General features: G+C 37.9%; 2 protein-coding genes across 2 annotated transcripts in view; one reads left to right on the top strand and one right to left on the bottom strand.

Annotated features, from left to right (window-relative positions):
• Positions 1–25,077, bottom strand: part of SACM1L (SAC1 like phosphatidylinositide phosphatase) — a 68,654-nt gene that overhangs the window by 39,578 nt on the left and 3,999 nt on the right. The window lies entirely within an intron of this gene.
• Positions 16,358–16,848, top strand: LOC119544043 (mitochondrial import receptor subunit TOM22 homolog). The gene has a single exon (XM_037849074.1). It carries the CDS (start codon positions 16,358–16,360, stop codon positions 16,784–16,786), a length of 429 nt encoding a protein of 142 aa, XP_037705002.1. The 3' UTR covers positions 16,787–16,848.

Genomic DNA, 25,077 nt, shown 5'->3' with positions numbered 1-25,077 from the left:
CAACCTTGGAAATTTACTCATCCTCTCTGTTCCTCAGTTTCCTTTATTGGTCAAATAAAGGTAATGCCAGACTCACCACATAGGAATGTTATGAGGATTAAATGACCTGATCTTTTATAAATACTCAGAACAACCGTTGACACACAATAAGGAAGACGTAGATAGCTAAAAATACTAAGAAACATACTTTTAATAAAACATTTCCAAAAATTGTTTAAAATAAATTATATTAACATTCAGGTGTTTTTTGTTAGTATGACACGTGTCCTTGAAAGAAAACTTTTCATTCTGCAAAATACAAAATTAAATAAAGAGGGTAAAAATAGGTTGGAACAGACTACTAAAATTTTATCAACTTTGTAAATAAAGTCTAATAAAAAGAACAGTTGGTTCTCAAGAGATAACTTGGATAGCTCAAGAAAGCTGCTCAGTGTGATTAAAGACTGCCTCAAGGAATGTTAAAAATTAACAAAAATAATAGAGAAAAAATGCAGACTGAAGCAGAAATCTAAGCCATTGATTGAGGCTGTTGTCAAGGTGGACACAGGAGGAAATACAATCCTCCAGGAGCTGAGCAAGGCTAGGAAGGAAGCACTGGGTCCAGGAATGAATTTGTTTTTCAATAACTAAATTATATTCTTAAACTAGACTTGAAAGAATTTCTGTCTGTGTAGCAGTCAATCTGAGGACTTTTTCCTTTCCTTTTTAACTCTAGTCCCACTATTCCGGTTCCCCTTGTTAATGAAAAATCTTATATGAACCCACAAAGATCATTAACACATTTTCTATTTACCAATAATGCATAAGCTATTTGATGTTATAGAAACATGTCCCAGAACAGATTGCATTTGCCGTTTTTGACTACAAGTCCTCTGAGGAATAATCATCTCTTAATTACCCAAATATAACTTAAATCCTTTTGTGGTTCATCTGTGACTAACTTCTTAATATTAGGATACTTTCCTCCATGGAGAATGCGGGTAGATATACTCAGAAAATGAAAATTAATTTTAATATAAATCAAGCGAAATCAACAAAGAAGGCAATCCTGCTTCAAATATGGCAGTCGTCAGTTCAAAAGTAAATAGAATACAATAGTTCATTCCTTTTTATTGTTGAGTAGTATTTCATTGTAGGGATATATCACAATTGTTTATCCATTCTCTCGATGATAGACATTTGACTTATTTCCACTTTGGGGCTATTATGAATAAAGGTTCTATAATATCCTTATACAAGTCTTAAGATGGACATATACACTCCATTTTTCTTGGGTAAGGATCTAGGGATGGAATGACTAGATCATACAACAGGTGTATGTTTAAGCTGTGCAGAGAGAAGCAAAAGGAAAGGATTACAAATGGGCTCAAGGAAACTTTTGGAGGTAATGGATGTGTTTACTCTCTTGATTCTGGTTATGATTTTGTGGGTGTAAAAATATGTCAAAATTTGTCAGATTGTACACTTAAATATGTGCAGTTCTTTTCATGTCAATTATACTTCAATAAAGTTGTGAAAAAAAAAAAAAGTGAGAGTTACTAAAACAAAACAAAACAAAACAAATATAAAGAACTTCCAGACAGTTTATTCATTACAGGGTGGTCACCACCCATCTGAAATCATAAAAAAGAAAAAAGAAAAAATCCAACATTTCAGTTCATACCTGCATAAAAAGTTTTGTGCAAGCCTAAGTTGCACTACAAGAGCAAGTCAATAATATTTATTGAAAAGCTACCAGGTGCTAAGTATCATATAAACTTTAGGGACTAGGAGGCAGGTGGTAAATAAAACACAAATAACAAATTGAAAAAAAAATTTTTGAAAATAAAAAGCAGACTTGAAAAAACAAGACTTCTCTCTAAAGCTGTTCAACAAAAGTACTGTCCCCAAATTAGATGGTGTTTTGATAAGCTTCATTCTTTAAAGAGTCACCCCCACCCCCTGCCTCCAACCTTTTAAATGCAGTATAAGTACCTGTGCAGAAGGAGATGTCCCACTGCATTCCCTGGGCTTAAGCAGGCTCAGGAGCTGAAAGAGCCATGTGACATGCTTTCATACTATGGCTGGTGCTGTCACTCAACACCATGATCCACCTCAGTGTCCTATGAAACCCCATGAGTTCTTTTATAATGTTTAAATGAATAATAAAGAGTCTCATCTTCATTAACTGATTTTTAAAAGAATGATCATAGCCTTGATAGGAAACAGGCCATTACAGATGCTGCTTTAGTGTTAAATTTGTTGATATTTGAGTAGTGCCAAAGCACCACGTAGATAATCACTGTCAATAAATACATGTAAGCCATATCCATATAAGAAATCAAAACCCAACTCCCACATAACTGATCATAAGCCTCTAATCCAAACACTACTTGAACAAATTGTAAGAGCACTGCATTAGAAGTCATTACACCGAAAAGGCCTGGAGAAGGCAATAAAAAAATAGAGGGGTGGGAAGTTCCAAAATGGAGAATTAGGGAGGGAAAGGTAGAACCTACTTCTCACTCAAAAGCAGAAAGCAGGCAGACAGAAACCATCTGAATCAACTGTTTGGGGATCCAGGGACCCAGGGAAATGCAGAACGAAGAGACTGAGAAACTGTGCTCAGGGAATATGAGTAATTCCATCTGAGGCGCCTGGTGCCCATCCCCCACCCTGGAAGGAAGCAGCAGCGGGCGGCCCAATCCTTGCCGGGGGGGGGGGGGGGCAGCTGCGGAATAGGACAACTATGGGAGTCCTCCACCCCAAGTACAGAGGGGGTCAAAACCCAACACTGAGCCAGATATCAGCCAGCGAAGAGGGAACACAGGATCCCGTAGTTTCAGCCCCTCTCAGTCAGATGCATGAGGTACCACTGTTTCAACTGCCTCAAGGAGGATCTGGCAAAAAACCATAACAGCCTGCCCTGGTAGGGCTGAGAGAAATAAGCTGAAGAAAGCCATCTGCTTGGCAAGCAGGAAAGTGCAGGAAGTAAAAAGGGCTTTTGGGGAGTCTTCCAAAACCCTCTCCCAGGGGCCCAATGGATCTGGTCTCCGCCGCCTGCACAGGTACCCGGCACTGTTTTGGCTGGGAAATACTGACAATCCAATGGTAAAAGAAGTGTTTTAATACAAACCAATCAACAACAAAATCCCAGACAAGAGAAACCAACCTTCAGGATAAGATCATCAAGATAATCAGATGACCAGATATCAGCAAAAAATGACAAGGCATACTAAAACACAGGAAGATATGTGAACTAATCAAAGATGTTCAAACAAATTCAAAGAGATGGCTAAAGAGATAAAGGACATTAAGAAGAAACTGGGACAGCATAAAGAAGAATTTGAAGGAACACATAGTAAAAGAAGAAGCTGAAAGAGAAATGAGTAAATATCTCGAGATGAATGAAAATGAGTAAACAACATATCAAGACTCATGGGATACAGTGAAGGCAGTGCTGAGAGGGAAATTTATAGCCCTAAATGCCTACATTAAAAAGAAAGAAATTCCCCTTACATGGGACATGACTTACAGGGGTGAAAATCTCCCTGGAAATGTGGCACATGACTCCTGGGGATGAGCCTGGACCCGGCATCATAGGATTGAGAAAGCCTTCTGGACCAAAAGGGGAAGGGAAATGAAACAAAATAAAATTTCATGGCTGAGAGATTTCAAATGGAGTAAAGAGTTCATTCTGGAGGTTATTCTTATGCATTATATAAATATCTCTTTTTGTTTTTAGTGTATTAAAATAGCTAGAAGGAAATACCTGAAACTGTTGAACTGTAATCCAGTATCCTTGATTCCTGAAGATGACTGTATAACTAAATTGTATAACTACATAGTTTACACGATCTGACTGTGTGATTGTGAAAACCTTGTGGCTCATATGCCTTTTATCCAATGTATGGACTGATGAGTAGAAAAATGGGGACAAAATTTAAATGAATATGGGGGAGAGATAGGAGAGATGGGGTGTTCTTTTTTAACTTTTATTCTTATTCTTATTTTTTTTTGGAGTAATGAAGATGTTCAAAAATTGTTGTGATGAATACACAACTATATCAACTATATGATGATACTGTGAACTGATTGTATGCTTTGGATGATTTTATGGTATGTGACTATATCTCAATAAAACTGCATTTAAAAAAAAAAGGAAGAAAGAGCTAAAATCAAAGACCTAAGTGCACACCTGGAGAAAATATAGAAAGAACAGCAAATTAATCCCAAAGCAAGCAGAAGGAAAGAAATAGCAAAGATTGGAGCACAAATAAATGAAATTGAGAACAAAAACAACAACAACAAAAACAACAGAGAGAACCAATAAAACCAAAAACTGGTTCTTTGAGAAGATCAATAAAACTGACAAACCCTTAGCTAGACTGACTAAGACAAAAAGAGAAAAGATGTAAATAAATACAATCAGAAAGGAGAGGGGGGTCATTACCACAGACCCCATAAAAATAAAAAAAGATTACAAGAAGATACTATGAACAACTATATGCCAACAAACTAGACAACTCAGATGAAATGGACAATTTTTTAGAAACAAATGAACAACCTACACTGATTCAAGAAGAAAGAGATCTCAAAAAACCAATCACAAGTAAAGAGATTGAATCAGTTATCAAAAACCTCCCAGCAAAGAAAAGCCTGGGACCAGATGGCTTCACAGGTGAATTTTACCAGTCATTACAAGAAGAATTAATAACAATCCTGCTCAAACTTTAAAAAAAAAACTGAAGAGGAGGAAACACTACCTAAGTCATTCTATTAAGCCAACGTTACCAAAGCCTCATAAAGACACTACAAGAAAATCTATTAATGTAACACACCACAGTAACAAACCAAAAAGGAAAAACCACATGATCATATCAATTGACACAGAAAAGGCACCTGACAAAATTCAGCACCCTTTCTTCATAAAAACACTTCAAAATGTAGGAACTGAAGGAAACTTCCTCAACATGATAAAGGTCATATATGAAAAACAGCTAACACTGTACTCAACAGTGAGAGAGAAAGCCTTCCCTCTAATTAGGGAACAAGACAAGGGTCCCCACTGTCACTACTGTTATTCAACATTGTGCTAGAAGTTCTAGCTAGAAGTAAAACTTTCATTATTTGCAAACATGATCCTATATTTAGAAAGTTCTGAAAAAACGATGACAAAGCTACTAGGGCTAATAAATAAGTTCAGCAAATTGGCAGTATACAGAATCAACACACAAAAATCATTAGTGTTTCTATACATTAGTAATGAGCTATCCAAAGAGAAAATCAAGAAATAATTTCCATTTAGAATAACTAAAAAATCAAACATCTAGAAATAAACTTAATCAAGGTTTTAAAAGACCTGTATTCAGAAAACTACAAAATATTGCCAAAAAAAAAATCAAAGAAGACCTAAATAAATGGAAGGACATTCCGTGTTCATGGACTGGAAGTCTAAATATTGTTAAGATGTCAATTCTACCCAAAGTGATCTACAAATTCAATGCAAAACCAATCAAAATTCCAACAGCCTACTTCGCCAAAATGTAAAAACTAATTATCAAATTTATTTGGAACGGTAAGGGGTCTTGAACAGTCAAAAACATCTGGAAAAAGAAAAATGAAGTTAGAGGACTCATGCTTCCCAACTTTAAAGCATATTATAAAGCTACAGTCGTCAAAACAGCATAGTACTGGCATAAAGATAGACATACTGATCAATGAAATCTAATTAACCCTCAGATCTATGGTCAATTGATTTCTTTAAATGTAATTTTATTGAGATATATTCACATACCATACAATCATCCAAAGTGTACAATCAACTGTCTACAGTATCATCATATAGTTGTGCATTCATCACCAAAATCAATTTCTGAACATTTTCATTATTCCAAAAAAAAAAAAAAGAATAAAAATAAAAGTAAAAAAGAACACCCAAAACATCCCCTACCCCCCATCCCCTCCTATTATTCATTCACTTTTTGTCCCCAGTTTTCTACTCATCTGACCATACACTGGAAGTCAACTGATTTTTGACAAGGTTCCCAAGTCCACTCAACTGGAACAGAACACTCTCTTAAATAAATGGTGCCAGTGGAACTGGATGTCCATATCCAGAAGAATGAAAAAGGGTCCCCTATCTCACAATCTATATAAAAATTAACTCAAAATGGAACAAAGACCTAAATATAAGAACCAGTACCACAAAGCTCCTAGAAGAAAATGTAGGAAAGCATCTTCAAGATCTAGTTAGGTGGTAGTTTTTTGGACCTTGTACCCAAAGCATAAGCAATGAAATAAAAAAATTGATAAATGGGACTTCCTCAAAACTGAATACTTCTGCATTTCAAAGGACTTTGTCAAAAGGGTGAACAGATAGCCAACTCAATGGGAAAAAATATTTGGAAACCACATATCTGATAAGGGTTTAATATCCAGAATATTCAAAGAAATCCTGCAACTAAACAATAAAAAGACAAACAATCCTATAACAAAATGGGCAAAAGATGTGAATACACATTTTTCCAAAGAAGAAATACAAATGGCTAAAAGGTACATGAAAAACACTCATCTTCAATAGCTATTAGAGAAATGTAAATCAAAACCACAATGAGATATCACAACATACCTACTAGAATGGCCACTATTAAATAAACAGGAAACTACAAGGGTTGGAGAGGATGTGGAGAAATAGGAACACTTTTTCACTGCTGGTGGGAATGTAAAATGGTACAGCCTCAATTGAAGCCAGTTTGGTGGTTCCTCAGAAAGCTAAGTATAGAGCTGCCAAATGATCAGGCAATCCCACTACTTGGTATATAACCAGAAGAAGTGAAAGCAGGGACACGAACAAACATTTGCACACTGATGTTCATAGCAGCATTATTCATAATTGCTAAAAGATGGAAACAACCCAAGTGTCCATCAAATGACAAATGGATAAACAAAATGTGGTATATACATACGACAGAATATTATTTAGCAGTAAGAAGAAATGAAGTCCTGAAGCATACGACTATATGAATGAATTTTGAGGACTTTATGTTGAGTGAAATAAGTCAGACACAAAAGGACAAATACGGCACGATCTCACTAATATGAATGAATTATAGTATGTAAACTCACAGAGACAAAATCTTGAATATAGGTTACCAGGAGATAAAATGAGGCTAGAGAATAGGTGGTGGATGGTTAACAAATGCAGCATTTTTAACTAGTTGAATTTAAATGTTTGGAAATGGATAGAGGTGATGGTAGCATATTATGGTGAGTATAATTAACAGCAATAAATTATGTGTGAGATTGTGGTTCAAAGGAGAAGTTTAGAGTCATGCATGTCACTAGGAGGAACGCTAGAGGTTAAAACATGGGACTGCATAACACAGTGAATCTTATGGTGGACGATAACTGACTGACAGTACAAACATAAAATCTTGCATGCACTAAAACAAATGTGTGTCGCTATTAAAAGGGGTTGACAGTAGAGTGGTATATGGGGAAAAAATGCACCTATTGCAGGCTATGGACTATAGTTAACAGTAATACTTAAATATTCTTTCATCAACAGTAACAAATGAACCACACCAATGCTAGGGATAACGGGGGAAATAAGGGGTACAGGATGTTTTGGGTTTTTATTTTTATTATTTTGGGGGGAGTAATGAAAATGTTCTAAAATTGACCGTGGTGATTAACACACAACTATGTGATGATACTGTGAGCCACTAATTGTATTCTTTTGATGGCCTATATGGTATGTGAATATATCTCAATCAAATTGCATTAAAAAAGAAAAAATATATAGGGGTTTGAATCCTGAGGTAGCTATTTACTAGCTTCGTAACGCTGGCCGAGCTGTGTGTCTACCCCATGCCAGACCCTGTTCTAGGCAAGAAGGGTACAAAGTCAAAGTCCCAGGATCACAGAGCTTCCATTCCAATGGGAGAGACAATCAGTACACTAGGAAGTAACTCAGTGATTTCAGACAGAGATAAATACCATGAAGAAAATAAAGGTAAGATAGGGGATTGGGGGTGGTGGTGACCAATCCTTTTGTTATTGAGGATTAAATGAAACAACATGTAAAAGTTCCTAGCACATGAGCCCTTCATCATGGGACTTGCCCTTATGAAGTTTGTTACTGCAAGGGAGAGGCTAGACTTGCATATAACTGTGCCTAAGTTTCCCTGAGTACCTCTTTGTTGCTCAGATGTGGCCCTCTCTCTCTTTAACTAAGCCACCTTGGCAGGTGATCTCACTGTGCCCTCCCCCATACGTGGGACCTGACTCCCAGCGGTGTAAATCTCCCTGGCAACGCAGGATATGACTCCCAGGGATGAATTTGGACTTAGCATCATGGGACTGAGAACATCTTCTTGACCAAAAGGGGGATGCAAAATGAGATGAAGTTTCAGTGGCTGAGAGATTTCAACTGGAGTCGAGAGGTCACTCCGGTGGACCTTCTTATGCACTATATAGATAACACCTCTTAGGTTTTAATGTATTGGAATAGCTAGAAGTAAATACCTGAAACTATCAAACTCCAACCCAGTAGTCTGGCCTCTTGAAGACAACTGTGTAACAATGTAGCTTACCAGGGTGACAGTGTGATTGTGAAAACCTTGTGGATCACACTCCCTTCATCTAGTGTATGGATGGATGAATAGAAAAACGGGGACAAAAACTGAATGAAAAAAAGGGTAGGATGGGGGGGATGATTTGGGTGTTCTTTTTTACTGTTATTTTTTATTCTGATTCTGATTCTTTCTGATGTAAGGAAAATGTTCAAAAATAGACTGGGGTGATGAATGCATGACTATATGATGGTACTGTGAACAGCTGATTGTACATCATGGATGACTGTATGGTATGTGAATATATTTCAATAAAACTGAATTTAATTAAAAATAATGTCAACACAATCTCAAAAAAAAAAAAAAAAAAAAAGACAAGAAAAGTTCCTAGCACAATTCTAAACAAAGAGATCTTTGTCCTTAATTAAGCCTGGGGATGAGAATGCTTATCCTACCCATCTCACAAAACAGTGAAAATTAAATGAGCATTTATGAAGTGCTTTGCAAAGCTAAAAGGACTAGCTCACAAGTATGAAAACTGTGCCAGTTTGAATGTATTATGTCTCCCCAAATGCCATTATCTTTGATATAATCTTGTGTGGGCAGACCTATCAGTGTTGATTAGATCGTAATTCTTTGAGTGTTTCCATGGAGATGTGCCCCACCCAATTGTGGGTGATGATCCTGATTGGATAATTTCAGTGGAGGTGCTGGCCTGCCCATTCAGTGTGGGTCTGAATTAAATTACTGGAGCCATACAAATGAGCTGACAAACAGAAGGAACTCAGTGCAGCTGTGAGTGACATTCTGAAGAGGAGCCACAGCCAAGAGGGACACTTTGAAAATGCACAGAAGCTGAGAGAGGAGCTGCAGATGAGAGACAGTTTGAAGACGGCCATTGAAAGCAGACTCTTGCTCCAGAGAAGCTAAGAGAGGATGCCCCAAGAGCAAATGAGAGTGACATTTTGAAGAGGAGCTGTAGCCTAGAGAGGAATGTCCTGGGAGAAAGCCATTTTGAAACCATAACTTGGAGCAGATGCCAGCCACATGCCTTCCCAGCTAACAGGTTTTCCAGACACCACTGGCTATCCTCCAGTGAAGGTACCTGATTGTTGATGCATTACCTTGGACACTTTATGGCCTTAAGACTGTAACTGTGTAACCAAATAAACCGCCTTTATAAAAGCCAATCCATTTCTAGTGTTTTGCATTCCCGCAGCATTAGCAAACTAGAACAGTAACTTTCTATCATTAACAAAAATAACATCCTTTAACATCTTTTCATGGCAGTAAAGACAGGGCCAGAAAGATTATTCAATTTACATTCCAAATAAATAATCCAATGGAAGGTATTGATTCCTTTGCCATATGGGCAATATCTGAGAAATTCAGAACTACTAGAATCAAAACATTTCTCAATTCAAATATACTGTTTGAGCATATAATTGGGATATATGAATACCAAAATATTAGCTATATAGCTATGTGTCCCTTCATATCTATCCTCAACTGTATTAAGCTGATAATTTTATTAAATATGTATAATTAGCTATAATTATTCCAATAATGATAGTCTAAAAATTAAAAATACCTAGATGTCACATTTTGGCCCCAGAATTACAGTGAAAAATCTCCCTTGATCACAACATAATCCCATGGGTTTTACTACAAGTTTTCTTAATACTTAAAGACCCAAAATAATTAGTTTCCAATATATCTAGATAAAATTCACAAGAATGTGAACCTACATGTTTAAAATAAATACATTCTTCAAATCAGAACATGACAAAAACAAATGTAGGAAAAAGTTACTTCCAAAACAAGAAACCAGAAGTTGCTCCCAACTAAAATATCATGTCATCTCCCACCCCAAACATAAAGGCTACAAAATAGAGCTCATTTATCAAAGACAAATGTCCCAGAATAACAAAAATTTGATTAGAAATTATGAATACCTTTCTCCATTTATTAGTAAAGATATGAATCTATAAAAAGAAAAAAATATTCAGTATAAAGGATAATTTAGCTCAGAAAAGACAGCATGCGATGTGGGCTATACCCTGATACTTCTTCTGGCAATCACTTTTACTCAGTTAAAAGTTTGAACAAATAAACTGCAGATACAATATGCTCAAAAATTAAGAGTTTATTGTGGAAATGATTTCAGTATGCAGAATTATAGATGTCCTATCGATTCTCACCTTAAGTATTTAATCTAGGTACTGCCCTGCAGGTGAAATTAAGGTTCTTAATCAGCTGGCATAAAATAGTGAAATTATCCTGGTTTACTGGAGAGTGAGCCCAATGTTAATCACACGACCCTTAAGAGCAGAAGATGACAAAAAAGAATCAGAGAGATGGGGCAAAGAGGCAGACAGATTCCAAGCATGAGAAAGATCTGACAAGCTGTTGGTGATTCCTAAAATGTAGAGGCTATACACAATGAAGGTAAATCAGAAGTAAATGGATTCAACCTGAATGAGCTTGTAAGCAGATTCTTCCCCAGAGCCTCCAGTAAGGAACACAGCCCTGCTGACACCCTGACTTGCGCCCAGTGAGACTCATATTGGCCTTATGACCCACAGAAGCTATAAGGTAATAAACTTGTATTGTTTTAAGCCTATAAATTTATGACAATTCATTACAGCAGCAATAGAAACTAATATAGTGGTCAAATTTACAGAACCTCTGTCCCCCGCACAATGAAATAACATTTGTATTAATCCCTGGCCAGAATACACCTACAAATATGAGCACTTCCTCTTCCCAGCAGCAAAGAATGAGATTCTTTCCACAACTGAATTTTTAGATACCTGGTGTTTGGCTTTCTAAGCGATAAAACTTCTTAAAAACCATTTTTAATGGAAAGCCTTCGCTTTACATTTTATTAAGTCAAGGTTTTTCTTATTTCTTTAAGTATAAGAAAAAACATTGCTTTAATGAAGCAGGGTTTATTTTGAGCATCAATTTCTATATCATCTATCAAAAGAAGATGCCTTCAAAATCTAGTAATAAAATAAGGTATAATAAAAATTATTGATTTTAGATTCTTAAAACCTTGTTTGACTCTCAACTCCACTGCTTATCATAGAGTCACTGAACAAATCACTGAATTTCTGAGCTGAGTTTTTTTGTTTTAATATCTGGATACATTATATCTAAAAAAATTTTCTTTAGAGAAGTTGTGGGTTTGCAGAACTATCATGTATAATTAGATGATTAACATATACCACTCTATTATTAACACCTTGTATTGGTGTGGTACATTTGTTACAACTTACAAAAGCACATTTTTATAATTTTACTATTAACTATAGTCCATGGTTTAACTTAGGGTTCACTGTGTTGTACATTTCCACGGATTTTTAAAAATTTTTTATTCTAGTAACATATACACAACCTAGAATTTCCCCTTTTGACCACATTAAAATATATAATTCAGTGCTAATTACATTCACAGTATTTCGTTACCATCACTAAAACTCTTCAGTTGTCCCTAAAAGAAACACTGCATTTTAAGCCTTAACTCCCTATTCTCTTAGCTTTCTCTCCATTAAAAAAGAGATAACTGATAGGTGAGGGTAAATAAGACAATACACATGACATGTCCAGAAAAAAGAAGAGACTCCATGAAATGGTGGCATTATTATTTTACTAAATGACCTCTGACCACTGAGTTTTACTGTTTTGTTTTTTCTTTACTCATCCACTGTCTTTCATCTCTTGACCAAGCCATCACCACTGCTTTAGTTTTACATGTAATACAAAGTTAACAGGCTTCAAATAAGGTCTGAGGAGAGCTACACAGTTTTGACTACAGAATAAAGTCCATGGATTTTTTTACATCATTTTCCTCATGCTGCTCAGAGACCTATGTTCTTTTAAGCTGACCGCTATATTCTGGAGTACAGAGTTACCATAATTTTTTTTTCTCCAGAAAAACAGTGTATTACTAAAAACCAATATTATTCTTCATATACAAAAATGATTATTCAACACCCAGTTTCAGAAATCAAATTCCTCTACTTTTTTATACCAAGCACAAAACACAAAGCTTGTATCTAAATAAACACCCAGTAAAGAAATACATATTGCTTCCCCACAATAGCTCACCCTGCTTACATCGTGGCAACCCATTATCTATTAAATGCATTTAAATGCTTCTCTCTGCAAAACTTCTACAATGAAAGTAAATTATATGAATGAAATCAATGAGTTGAAAGTCACACTTGTTTCCATATGCAAGTTTTGGAGTGTAACCTAATAGATACCTTTCAGTCAGAAATGAATTTATTGTAAAATCAGTAGCATGTTTATATGTGCCAGTTTGAATGTATTGTGTCCCCCAAATGCCATTATCTTTGTGGTCTTATGTGGGGCAGACCCTTGGGTACTGGTTGGATTTGCTTGGAGTGTGCCCCACCCAGCTGTCGGTGATAATTTTGATGAGATGTTCCCATGGAGGTGTGGCCCCACCCATTCGGGGTGGGCCTTGATCGGTGGAGCTATATAAATGAGCTGACTCCGGGGGGAAGAAAGAGAGTGCAGCTGGGAGTGATGTTTTGAAGAGAAGCAAGCTGGCTAGAAAGGCACGTCCTGGGAGAAAGCCGTTTTGAGGCCAGAGCTTTGGAGCAGATGCCAGCTGCCTTCCTAGCTAACAGAGGTTTTCCGGAGACCATTGGCCATCCTCCGGTGAGGGTACCCGATTGCTGATGTGTTACCTTGGACGCTTTGTGGCCTTAAGACTGTAACTGTGTAGTGAAATAAACACCCGTTTTATAAAAGCCTATCCATCTCTGGTGTTTTGCATTCTGCAGCATTAGCAAACTAGGACATTATATGAGCAGGAAAGTCTCCCAATTTTATATATACAGATACTTTTTTTTTTCTTTCTTTCTTTTTTTACAGAGCCGCCAAACTATCCCCATTATAAGCAATTAAACAATTTCTCCCAACTTGGCATATCAATTTAAAATTGATCTGGGAGGAACACTGATAAAATATATACATCTTGTATTATGTCTTTAAATCATGTACAAAAAATACACAGCTACTGAAGTAAGCCTTTAATAATTGTTAAATTCTGAACAGTCATAGCCAAAGCTAATAACTTCACTATGTGCTCAGAGGCTTTAAAATTACCAAGTTAGAAACTGAACTTCTTTTTAAAAGAAGATAAAACACACAATTAAAAAAGACATCTCCAGTCTGGATAGACACATCTGAAATGAAAAGATCAACAAATCAAAATTTCAATAAGTTGAATGAAATGAATTTTTAAGACTGAAAGCCCTCTACAGAAAAAGCCTTGATCTTTCAGATGGGAGCACCAAAAGGTGGGCTCAGGCAATACCAGCCATTCAAATGCAGGTTTGCAAATGGACTAATTAACTCAGTCACCACAGAATCTAATTAATTGCCTAAGGATTGAGAACCAAGAAAGTAAGCAAATTCCAGCATCAGAACACTGAAAAAAGGCCTCAAGAACTAGAGGAAGAAGGTAATAATTCTGAAGAACTTGTGGGGGGAGGAAGGAGGGGCATACTGATTTGGGGATGTGTCTGTGAGGTGGTGAAAAGACTGTATAAGGAGCAATTGGATCCCCACCCCAAACCTATAGTGTCCAGACACCTGCCCTCCATGGCCCAGGAGACTTAATGTTTAGAGAGTTTCAACAAGAGAGGAACTGGACCCCAGACACCAGGCAGAGCTGAGGGCCAGGCTAAGAGCGCCAATTCAAGTCAGGAGGCCTGAAGTTGTGCTTACCAACTACTAAAATCCCCTCTCCCTCTCCTGGGCTCCCAGACTGCTGGCTCCCTCAACCCCCATAGGAGCTTTGAAAACAGTCTCTAAAAAAACTGGCCCAAGAGAAAAAATTTCAAATGCTGACATTTAGGAGTCCTCAATGAAAGAGTTATGTCCCTCCATTATCACTCTACATAGAGCTTCCAATCAGCTTTTGAGTGCCTCACTCTGAAACACATGAAATGACAACAAAGGATCACCAGATATTTGAGATCAAAGGATCATCATAGAAGACAAAGACCAAAACAAACAGGAAAATAACTTTGGGTAAAACGACTATGCTGACTTAAAGAATGTTCTTGTTCATGGGAAGTGTATATGTGAATTATAGTGTTTGTTCAAGGATGTGTGCAGCTAGCTCTCATATGTTCAGAAGACAGAGCAATAGATGATGGATGATAGGTAGGGAAAGAAATAGTGATGTGACAGCATGTTAAAGTTGGTGGATTGGGGTATCGGGGGAGGGGGTCAGGGTATGCTGGAGTTCTGTGTAAGGGGTTTGTATTGTTTTTGCAACTGTTCCTATAACTTTGAATTTATTTCAAAAAAAAAAAAAAAGGCTATGCTGACAGCAGAATAAAACTTCAAAACATGTTTAAAATTTATAGCTACAAAAGAGAAACACTCAGAAAGCAAGAAAATGTTACAGTAGAAATAATAATTTTTAAATTCGAAAGAAGATTTAGAAGAAAAAAACTGAGGAATTCTCCCTGAGAATAGGGTAAAAAGATAAGAGCTGTGAAAGGAGAAGGAAAGGAGGGAGGGAGGGAATGAGAGGCTCAACCCAAGATGTTCAACATTCATTTAACTGGAATTCCAGAAGAATACACAAGAAAAAAGGAAAGAAATTACCAAAGAAATAATGGGGGAAAAATCCTCAGCCTGAAGGATGAGTTTCCAGACTGAAAAGGTCCACGACATAAACAAACGGGAAACACACAAACAAGCATATAAGGCACAAAACTTCAGAACACCAGATAGAAACAATCCTAAAGGTTCCTCAAAAAAAAAAAAAAAAAAAAATCAAGGAAAAAAAGCACTGAAGTAATCAAAGGCCACACTACTGGATTATTCAACAGCAACACATTATACTACTCAACAGCATGGTCTTTAAATTTTTGAACGATAATAATTTACAATTTGAGAATTCTAGAGCTAGCTACACTATCAAATAAGTTGAGGGCAGAATGAAAACATTTTCAAATATGCAATGTCTCAAAAAGATACCTCTTGCACTCTATCTTATAAAGAATGAAAGGTGCATTCCACTAAGATGAAGGGTAACCAGCAAAGAATTAGATTTGAACTCCAAAACAGGAGAGAGGTGAAAGGCATTCTCATGATGATGGTAAAGGAGGTCCCAGGACAATAGCTGTGCAACAGACCTAAAGAATAACCAGTTCAGATTAAAAGCAGGGAGATGGAGGGCTCCCAGAGGTGTCAAAAAGAAAATGAATTAATAGTTACCTGATAAGTCTCAGAGGTATTTTATTGCTCTGTCACAGAGACTTAAGATTAATTAATGATAGGTACCTTACAAAAAAATAATCAAGCAAATAAAAGGAACCAAGACACTTGTTAACTCCAGGAAACAGTTTTTGTAAGGAAAAATAATTATACTATGTAGCTTCACTTGAACCATATCCACAGAACTATAACAATGTGAATACTGAATATTTCACTATATATTGAGAGAAGAGGGGAAACTGAGAAAAACTAAATCCTCATCTTCTAAAAGTAGTAACTCATCAGACAACTTAAACTTTAAAAAATCAAGAAATAGTAGTATAAATGTTGTTCAGTAATATGGAGTAAATACCCTAAGAAATTGCTTAAAAATTTCAAAATAGATGCTTCTAGGCAGTGGGAACTGGGAATGCAGAAGGGTGCTCTTTTATTATAAATTTTGTATTCTATTTACTTTTAAACCATATAGATGCATTAGTTTAAAATAAAAATTAAGTTTTAAAAATGTATTAAGGGTGTCCCCTACAGTCATGGCTGCCGCCACCCCTGCTGTCAGCCCTGGGGCGCCGCTGTCCTCGGACGGATTTCTCCCGAAGGGCGACGCCAAGAAGACTGAAGAGGAGCTGGAAGAGGACGACGACGAGGAGCTAGATGAGACCCTGGCGGAGAGACTGTGGGGTCTGACAGAGATGTTCCCCGAGAAGGTCCAGTCTGTGGCTGGAGCCACTTTTGATCTCTCTTTCTTTGTGGCTCAAAAAATGTACAGGTTTTCCAGGGCAGCCTTGTGGATTGGGACCACTTCCTTTATGATCCTGGTTCTTCCTGTAGTTTTTGAGACTGAGAAGTTGCAAATGGAGCAACAGCAGCAACTGCAGCAGCAGCAGATACCTCTAGGGCCCAACACAGGGCTTTCAGGAGGAATGCCAGGCGGTCTACCTTCACTCCCTGGAAAGATCTAGATTGTTACTGCTATGTCTGAGCTGCCTTGGTGGGAGAAATTTGAAACTCAATAGTGTTTGAACTGCTGATTGCCTTTGTCTTTTTTTTTAAACCTTGCCACATACTGATCTTATCTAAACCTAGTAGGAAGAAGTTCCTACTTTCTCACAGAGACTCCCAACTTGTAACGGTGCCCTCCACTCTGTCCTGACTTATTTCTGTCCTCACTCTGACCCCAGAGTGCAGCTATGCAGACAGTTACTCCAACACTGGCTACTCCACCCCTTTCACTAAATTGCTCCTAAGCAGAAGACCCCTGGCTATCCCATTGTGAGGGAGGAACTAAAGCCAGGGGAGGGAGGAACCCCTGACCATTAACAACTGTTTTTAGGTTTTTGTTTTGTTTTGTTTTGTTTTTTCACTAGAGATGGTGGGGAGGGACATGCATATAGTTAATGAAACAGACAAAATGCATTAGAGCTGTAGTGTGAGGCAGCTACTGTGAATCCCTAGGTGTGATGGGGAGGAGGAGGGGGGGCTGGCAGCAGCCTTGACCACAAGATGGAGACTGGAGGACAGAGCGGAAGCTCATTTCCTCTGTGCATTTTAGCTGTTAGACCTTTGTGTGTTTAAAAAAAGTCAGTGCTCACTTTTTGTATTTAAATATTAAAATGATTCCAACTCAGAGTCTAAACTTGCATGTAATGGTGCCTAAGAGCCTCCCCCTGAGTACCTCTTTGTTGCTCAGATGTGGCCCTCTCTCTCTCTAACTGAGCCATCTCGACAGGTGAACTCGCTGCCCTCCCCGCTACGTGGGACCCGACTCCCAGGGGTGTAAATCTCCCTGGCAACGCAGAGTATGACTCCCGGGGATGAATGTGGACCCGGCATCGTGGGACTGAGAGTATCTTCTTGACCAAAAGGGGGATGCAAAATGAGACGAAATAGTTTCAGTGGCTGAGAGATTTCAAATGGAGTCGAGAGGTCACTCCGGTGGACATTCTTATGCACTATATAGATAACACCTCTTAGGTTTTAATGTATTGGAATAGCTAGAAGTAAATACCTGAAACTACCAAACTCCAATCCAGCAGTCTGGACTCCTGAAGACAATTATATAATAATGTAGATTACAAGGGGTGACAGTGTGATTGTGAAGACCTTGTGGATCACATCCCCTTTATCTAGGGTATGGATGAGTAGAAAAATGGGGATAAAAACTAAAGGACAAATGGGATGGGATGGGGGGATGATTTGGGTGTTCTTTTTTCACTTTTATTTTTTATTCTTGTTCTGATTCTTTCTGATGTAAGGAAAATGTTCAGAGATAGATTGTGGTGATGAACGCATAAATATGTTATCATACTGTGGACAGTGGATTGTATACCATGGATGATTGTATGGTGTGTGAATGTATTTCAATAAAACTGAATTTAATAAAAAATAAAAAAAAAAGATTCCAACTCAAAAAAAAATGTATTAAAATAAATTACAAAAAATATGAGTAAGATTATGGATCAAGTTGGAGCATTCTAACCCAAGGGCCCTGGGGCCTTTGCCTGATCTTATTCCTTGGAGAGATCCTGCTGGAATCTAAGTTGCTGGTACTGCCACCAAGTGATTCATATAATATCTCTGAAAGTGATTATCTCTAGGCTTAAGAACTGGAGAGATGAAGGTCTGAACAGTGACTGCCAACTAATCAACATTTCTAAGGGAGGTAATGACAAGTAATGCACTTAGAATTCTACTAATCACAACAAAAACTCACAGGTACCTAGCTATCCCTTTCGTGTCCTCTTCTCCTTTCCCTCTCTCCATGTACAACCATTTTTTAACTGGCCTTAATATTGACCCAAAGTTATCTGGTTTCTATTAAATTTTATTCTGTAAGTTTTATGTTCACCAGGTTTCACTTCAAAAGCTGGGATAATTAACTTCAACTCTCTAACATTTAGTCAGAAACACTCCAAGGGGACACTTGAGTAAACACCCAGTGGTATAATTTTAGCTAGTGTGTGTAGTTTTGTTGTTTTTGTTTTTAAATCACCATCAAACAGACTACAAAGTTTTTGCAAATAAGGACTCTGCACTTATTCCAATGTTCTTGGCATTTCCCACTCCAGAAGACAGCAAATGCACAATCAATTTTGTTAGAGAATATAATATTTTTAATGGACAAACAGCTACAATAACTTGTTTTTTTGTGTATGGTATTTAATTAATGTTTCCTTTGGCTCACTGAAACAGTAAACAAATTTTAAAAATTGTTTTCCTTTCTCCTAGCTAAAGAAAGATCTTGACAGATCAAGAGTTTTAATCTGGATTTGAGGTTATGCCATAACTAATGTAAGAGTTAAAAGAGAGCAGTGTGTTCTCTGATTAGAATGTCTACAAAGTGTAACTGCAGTCATGTACTGCCTGGAGAATTTGAAAATTAACCAGACTGCATGGCTATCCTGAGTTCGCAATGTAATAAATACGTGGAAACTGATGAACTTCATGGAAACCAAGATAGAAGACTCGATAATCAAAGAGTTGTTTAACATGAACAACTTTTTATCTAGGAAAAAAGTTCTCTCTTCATTATAAAAAGAATGGCCCTCAATTCCTGTGATGTCCCTCATTTCCATAAAACCCTACCACATTAATTATTTTATAAAATAAGTTTTAGAAGTTAAGACAAGGAGATTCCATCCAAGAAGATTATTTGGTCATGAACTATGCTTTTGATAACAGAACTCTAAGGTTCAATGTAATACTGTACTATATACTAAAAAGGGCTTCTGGTCCTATATAAATATTTTCTGAGGTGATCAGAATACAAAAGGTATCAACTATTAACTAACTGAACAAGAAACTACCAAGTTTCTTTAAAGACCAGGGGATTCAAAAATTGACCCAGAATTCTGGTTTCTGTTAAGATGACAAATAATTTGGGAGATATATCAAAATAGCATAATACTTAAATAACAATTGCCTCCTATTTTGACTACCTTCATTAGTTGACTATTTTACTTTTAAAAAAGGATTATTGCTGCCAAAGTATGGGGTAAAAAAGAAAAAAAAAAAATCATAGAGAAGAGTAAAAGTTAAATTCAACAATGGCAATTCTGGGTATTATACTTAATTAAATGCATTTAAACATAATCACTCAGGGTAGCTCTTAAGAGTGCATTAAAAAATATTACCTGTTAAATTCTTAAAAAAGCAATGTATTTAATTATAATACAAATTATCTGATACTATTTTTATTTTCTTTCATTGTTCTCATTCTGATTTTCTACTAATTGAAAACATGCTTTTTTTTCCATGTTAACATTTAGTGAGAGCAACAAAAGTGACCTCTTCAAAATCCTATCAAATCATGAGTCAAATTAACCCATCTCAAAAAGATGACTATTTGCATAGAAGCAAGGGGACAATCAAGTCATAAAACTGTAGGATGACATATTTCCTCAAAAATCTTACATAAAAAGTTAAATCGAGATCTCAATGATCAAATTTAATATGTCTCTGGCCAAAAACATCCAAGCATAAAATTGTACTAGGTTTCACTAGATAAAAAAGAAAGAATTCAGACAGTAAAGGCGCCTCTGAGGCTTTACACCCAGGCCCAGAAGGCACTCTCACCATTCCCACTCCATCCTCCCTCTGGGTTCCAGCAGCCTCCCCTCACAGAGCACCTGGGGAGACACCTCTCCTACAGACGCAGGTTCATCACAGATATACCTAGGGCCCACCCCAACAACTCCAGCTGGAGTTTCTATGAGGCAATACACTTCAATTCCATCTTCTTCCTCAAAACCCTAAGGTCCCACCCATGTCAGGCAATGTGCCTTCCTATTCCCAGTACACCCTAAGATCCATTCTCTCCAACAACCACACACCTTCATAGGACCAGGTCCAAATTTTACCTAATCTGAAACTCTAATCCACCTCACAATGTTCCAGAGCCCCAGACCCCCCAAAGAATGCTCTGGTCCTCAGTCAGCTGCTGCCACTCCTAAAATACCGGGCACAAAAACCTACCAGGACCTCTGATTAACCCAGCAGATTCCCAGACCCTACCCTCAGAGATTTTTACTCGTAGGAGGGACTCTGGAACATGCATTTAAGATAAGCACACCAAGTGTGTTTAACACTTAATGTAGGCTCTCTAGACTGAACCCTCACTCACATCTCCAGCAACTTTAATGCCTTACATATAAATCCCACATCATCTGTGCCCAAATTTATGAGGGGAATCTCAGGCTCTCTATACCCTTTCCTCCACAAAGAGCTGTGAGAATGGTTCAAATGTTCAATATACTGGACAAACCACATATGTCTTAATGGAGCTTAGCTTACCTCTGCTCTGACGGTTGCATCACATCTGCCCCCACTGACCTCAAGGCTGCGAGAATCTTTTTAAAAGAAAGGCAACTCCCTGAGGAAATATTATCTCTTCAGAGGCAAGCTGCAGCCTGATTTAATATCTAAAGGATTCCCTGCCTTACACCCAGTTTCAGTTAACCTTTTAAAGGAAAGAGAAAAAAGAAAACAAACAAACAAACAAACAAACCTGGTTTAAATTTTCCAAAAATGGGCATTTCTGTTCTAATTGTCTTGCAATTTTGCTATTTCAAATTTATCACTGCCTGACATTATCCATGCTTACATAAATGATTTAAAAAGCAAAAAGGAATCTCTACATAGGACATTTATAAGTGGCTAGAATTTTAAAGGGTGTGAATTTTAAATCCTAAACAAATCAATATTCTGCTCTCTATATTTAAAATCCAAATAGACATGTCAACTATTTTCAATTATAATTGATTCATTTCCACACTTGACATGTCAGAGCACTAAGGTGAGAGCAGTCTGATAAGAGAAAAGAAGGTAACTGGGATAATGCAGTGTAATGGAAAGATGAGACTCTCTGCCAGCTGTGTTCCAAGGCCAGAGCTCTGCCATAGCTTGGTTGTCTGACCTGACTGTGTGGCTAAGGGCAATTATTTGCCCATCTTCAACAACGGTGGAGGACATATATCAACCCATGACTCCACAGACATCAGGAAAAGAACAAAGCACATGAAATGGCTTAAGCTGCTGCTGCTTCAAAATAGTACATTCCAAATTACCCCAGACTGTTCTTTTAGAAGTGTTGGTAGGTGTACTATACTGGAAAGTTCTTTCCATTTCCTAAGGTGATTGACTGAGGAGCTGCTCTGCACAAGGCTTCATGCTAGGTACTGAGGGAGACTAGAGAAGAAATAAATGTTAGGGTGTTTCTAATGTGTTCCAGATATTTGCAATCTGGTTGGAGAAATAAAGTAAGCATAATGATTTCATCATTTTTAGATGGCAAAATGAGTAGTTCAAAAAGTGCTATGGATGGATCGTTCTAGTTTTCAATCCTTTTGTCCATAAAACAGTAAATACACTATAAATCAATCCTAAGACATAGAATGTGTAAATTATATGGACTTTCAGTGTTTAGTCCCTGTGGCAATAATTTAACATTTTTAATTAAATAACATTCTGACTTTCAAAAAGACTTACGGGAGCTCAAAAAAGGGAGAAATGTGGGAAGAAAATGCCTTCTCAGAAGTGAGCATCTGTGCATGTATACTTTAATTCAATCCTTACAATAATCCTGTGAAGTATTAACATACCCATTTTACACATGAAAAACCAATTAAGACAAGTTAAGTAACATACCCAAGGCTACAAAGCAAGTGGCAAGGTCTGAGTTTGAATCCAAGTCTGACCTCACTGAAAAACCTGAGCTACTACAGTTCCACCATGGGTGTGAATGGTCTATACAAAGGGGCGAGAAGGAGGCATTCTAGATAGAAGCATCTTCAAATAAGCCCAGACTTGAAGCTAGAAGAGGGTGAACTAAATCTGCTGAAGGGGGAAACAAAAAAGCATTGGACAGCTATGGGAAATAAAGTTAGGGGCTACATTATGAAGAGGCTAGAATAAAGATGACTAAGAAATGTGGGCTTTAGCCTATAAGTCAATATGATGGAACTGGCTATTGTAAGCAGGGGAGTAAGAGGATGAAACCAGGGAATTATAAAGGTGAAATTCTTAGAAGAGCAGAGACGGACTGGTGGAAAACTACAGCAAAATGTAGAACAAATTATTTAAAACCTCATCACTAGGTGGAAGAAGATGGCGGCATAGAGAGGAGTGGAAGTTAGTAACCCCTCAAAGCAACTAATAAACAACCAGGAACAACTAGTAAATGACCTGGAATAACTGCTGGGGGACAACTGTGACTGTCCACACATTGTACACCAATGTGGATTGGAGGGAATGCCTGAGATTGCAGGGTGGAATCTGTGAGTAGAAACTCCAGACGTGAGCCAGGAGCCCCTTCCCCCATGGCAGCCCAAACTGCAAAGCCTCGCTGTGATAGAGAACAGCACTCTCTGAACAAGTGAATTGTGGGAGCCCTGGGCCCCCAAGTGTCTTGAAGATTGCACACAGCAGTTTGCTTGATCTAGGACAGTTAAGGTTTGACCTATTCTCCTTGCAATATCAGGTGCTAAATATAATCTATACCCGAAACTACCTCCTCCCTGAGACTCCCTGAGATACTGTTATCTACAAGATAATCTATAATCCTTCCCTCCTCCCTGTTGATTACAATCAATCCCTCCCTACCTTGCATGATCCCACTCCCCACTTTATGCTCTCATACCTGTTGGAATGTCAAGCCCCCTTATAACCAGCTTACTCAGACCCCCAAAGTGTGGACTATTTCCACATTGTACTCTGAACTGGCCGCCATTCAGAGCAGCTCCTGAATCCATTCAGAGAAGCTCCTGATTTCAAGGCAATGTGACTCAACTTCCCCACCCTGTAGGTAAGCCCTATAATAAAAGCTCATGTCTCAGAACATGTCTGGTGCTTTCTTCAGTCTTTTGGCTACAAAAGTCCTCTTGGACCATGACATGAATATTCCTCAGTCCAGCTCCAACTGGGGTTTTAATTGGCAAACGTGGACTGATCAATGCAAGCTGCAAATCCCCAAAAAGCAAACAAAGGCTTTTAGTGATGAATGACCTTGAAGAGCCAGGGGACTTCTCTGTGCCAGGAGGGGGAGCCCAGAGGACCAGGTGCTGTCTCTGGCCAGTGGGTGAAACTGGGGGCTGTGGACTGGCCTTGAAAGGGGGCTTTCTGTCCCTTTTTCTCTCTCAACCTGGCTGAGAAAACCTCAGCCATTTTCAGTTTGCAGTGCTCTGACCCAGAAATGGGTGGATAAAGCAGAGTCAGAGAGACAAAGAACCCATTTAAATGCAAATGAAAACTCCCTGGGGGTGTATTTTCCCTAAGAGGAAAGAGGTGGTACCCAGCTCTATTACTCGCCTTCCATTCAGAACCATACCCCAGAGCCTGCGGGAAAACAGCCAAGGGCCACACCTCCTTACCCTTGTCAGGAGCTACAGACTGACAGGCACCACTTGTAGGGCAGGTTAGGAAAAGCACAATGGCTTGAGGCTTCACAGGGGGTCTCAATCTTCTAAGACACACACTCAGGGAAACCATATACTGAATATTTCCCTGTTCTGAGACCTGAGCCCGTTCTGGTCTGGGAAAACTGACTGGGGTAACCAAGGACACCAAATGCCTAGACAACAGAAAATTACAACCTACACTAAGAAAAATGAAGTTATGGCCCAGTCAAAGGAACAAACTTACACTTCAACTAAGATACAGGAATTGAAACAACTAATTCTAAATCAATTCAAAAAGTTTAGGGAAGACATGGCAAAAGAGATGAAGGCTATAAAGAAAACACTGGGCATACAAAAGGTAGAAATCGAAAGTTCAAGAAAACAACTGGCAGAATCTACGGAAATGAAAGGCACAACACAAGAGATGAAAGACATGATGGAGACATACAACAGCAGATCTCAAGAGGCAGAAGAAGACAGTCAGAACTGGAGAACAAGACACCTGAAAGCCTACACACAAAAGAACAGATAGGGAAAAGAATGGAAAAACATGAGCAACATCTCAGGGAATTAAATGACAACATGAAACATATGAATGTACCTGTCATGGGTGTCCCAGAAGGAGGAAAGAAGGGAAAAGGGGCAGAAGAAGTAACAGAGGAAATAATCAATGAAAATTTCGCATCTCTTATGAAAGACATAAAATTACAGATCCAAGAAGCACAGTGTACCCTAAATAGAATAGATCTGACTAGACCTACGGTAATACACTTAATAATCAGATTATCCAACACCAAAGACAAAGAGAGAATCCTGAAAGCAGCAAGAGAAAAGCAATCCATCATATACAAAGGAAGCTT

Source organism: Choloepus didactylus, chromosome 1 (assembly GCF_015220235.1).
Source record: "Choloepus didactylus isolate mChoDid1 chromosome 1, mChoDid1.pri, whole genome shotgun sequence".
Taxonomy (NCBI): domain Eukaryota; kingdom Metazoa; phylum Chordata; class Mammalia; order Pilosa; family Megalonychidae; genus Choloepus; species Choloepus didactylus.
This window is presented reverse-complemented; position numbering and strand designations above follow the sequence as displayed.

Excerpts from the sequence above, each read along its gene's own strand:
- LOC119544043 (XM_037849074.1), top strand. The coding sequence starts at position 16,358 with ATGGCTGCCGCCACCCCTGCTGTCAGCCCTGGGGCGCCGCTGTCCTCG.